The 1,512-nt window shown below is 51.7% G+C and overlaps 1 protein-coding gene across 1 annotated transcript; it reads right to left on the bottom strand.

Annotated features, from left to right (window-relative positions):
* Nucleotides 1-22: 22 nt before the first annotated feature.
* M409DRAFT_61798 (uncharacterized protein) lies at nt 23-1,375 on the bottom strand (the record flags this gene model as incomplete). Its single annotated transcript, XM_033814881.1, has 2 exons — nt 23-1,033; nt 1,084-1,375. Coding segments are annotated over 2 exons (1,303 nt in total), but the record flags the coding sequence as incomplete, so codon positions are not given.
* Between the last annotated feature and the right edge of the window lie 137 nt (nt 1,376-1,512).

Genomic DNA, 1,512 nt, shown 5'->3' with positions numbered 1-1,512 from the left:
GTGTGGAAAGCCAAGTACAGACCCAACCAGAGGACTCTCTCCACCCGGGCCTTGTGTGTGTTATCGGACTCGATCGATCGACCGTCATCCTCAGTCTGTCCGTCGAACCATTCAGAAACAAAGTAAAATTGAGCCCAGATGAGACCGCGCATCAAAAAGTCCTCTGACAAAGGCTTCATGTCCTCCTTGCGCTCTGGCACAGGGAAAGCCCGCTGCCGAGCGCATTCGAGGATCCAGGCACTGATGGGTTGGGACCGAACGAGGGTATTCAGGAACTCCGCAAGCGCATCCCACGCGAGGCGCCCAACGTTGAGCGCATCAATCGCATGGTTTTCAGTCTGATCAATGGAAAGCCCGGTCCGGAGGGAGTCCAACGAGTGAAGGCTGACCAGCATCACATGAACGTATGGGAGAATGTCCTCTACAGAAGTGTAATTCTTCAAAGCCAAAGCGAATGTGTTTTCCCAGAATGAAGTTGTCGAAACGAGTGATGGAGTTGGTGATCCGTTTGTCAGAGCGGGCTGAAATTGGGATTCGAGGTCGGCAAGGCCACCGGGTGTCATCGAGGGTCGGGAGTATTGCATTGCTCGACTGATGGCCATGGCGTATTGTTGGTAGAGGACGTTTGTAGGCGATCCTAGTTCAAAGATAGCAGCAATGTTCGTAACAGCCAAGTAAGCGCCGATGTCTCGCAGTCGAGGTAGTTGTTGGTTGAGAAGCTGGAGGGCATCATTTCCAACAGTGTCGATCAATTTCTGTTCGGCTTTGGAATAGACCAAAGCATGGTAGGTCACGATTCGGGCTTCGACGGAATGACTGCTGCTTTGAATCGTGTTTTCGTCTTGTACGATGGGACCGCACAATGTCGAAAGTGAGTCTCGCGCATTAGGAAACGGTATCACACAGCTCAGTGACTTGGCATAAAGACAAAACTTTCGCAAGCTGGGTCGCTCAAGTATGCCTAAATGGTGGTAGAGCCTGCCAATAGCAGGATGGAGGTCGGACGCCATGGTGTACCAGCGAGCGGCCACACCTGGAAGGGGTCAGTCGTGATCTTCAAGATGAGAGGAGATGTGCACTCACCCCCCCACGTGGCATGAACTTCCTTTTCTTCCTCAATGGCCATACGATAGCGTGCAAGGTCTCCCAAACATTCTATCCAGGTATCAGTGAATGTCGGCACCGTCTCAAGTAGCAGAGCCATCATCTGATACGCCAGATAGATGAATGCTACCATGTAGTCCTGTGAGTGTGGACGACGATGTCTAAGCACTTCTAAAAATTTGTGTATGCCGTGCTTCCACATTCTCGCGGGGATGCTATACTTCGTGGGCAGGCCACGAAGAGCCTGTGTAGCTGACGGATGTTGGGTTGCCTATGTCATGATCAGCGATGTTCAACGATGTGGAAGGATCTGAACCCTACCATGAGGAAGTCATGGTGCTCGTAAAGAAGAGTTCGATGCAGTGCTATCAAGGCTTGCCACTGTTCTGGACCAAGTTGCGAGTTTGG

The sequence above is a fragment of the Zasmidium cellare genome (genome assembly GCF_010093935.1).
Source record: "Zasmidium cellare ATCC 36951 unplaced genomic scaffold M409scaffold_219, whole genome shotgun sequence".
Lineage (NCBI taxonomy): Eukaryota > Fungi > Ascomycota > Dothideomycetes > Mycosphaerellales > Mycosphaerellaceae > Zasmidium > Zasmidium cellare.
This window is presented reverse-complemented; position numbering and strand designations above follow the sequence as displayed.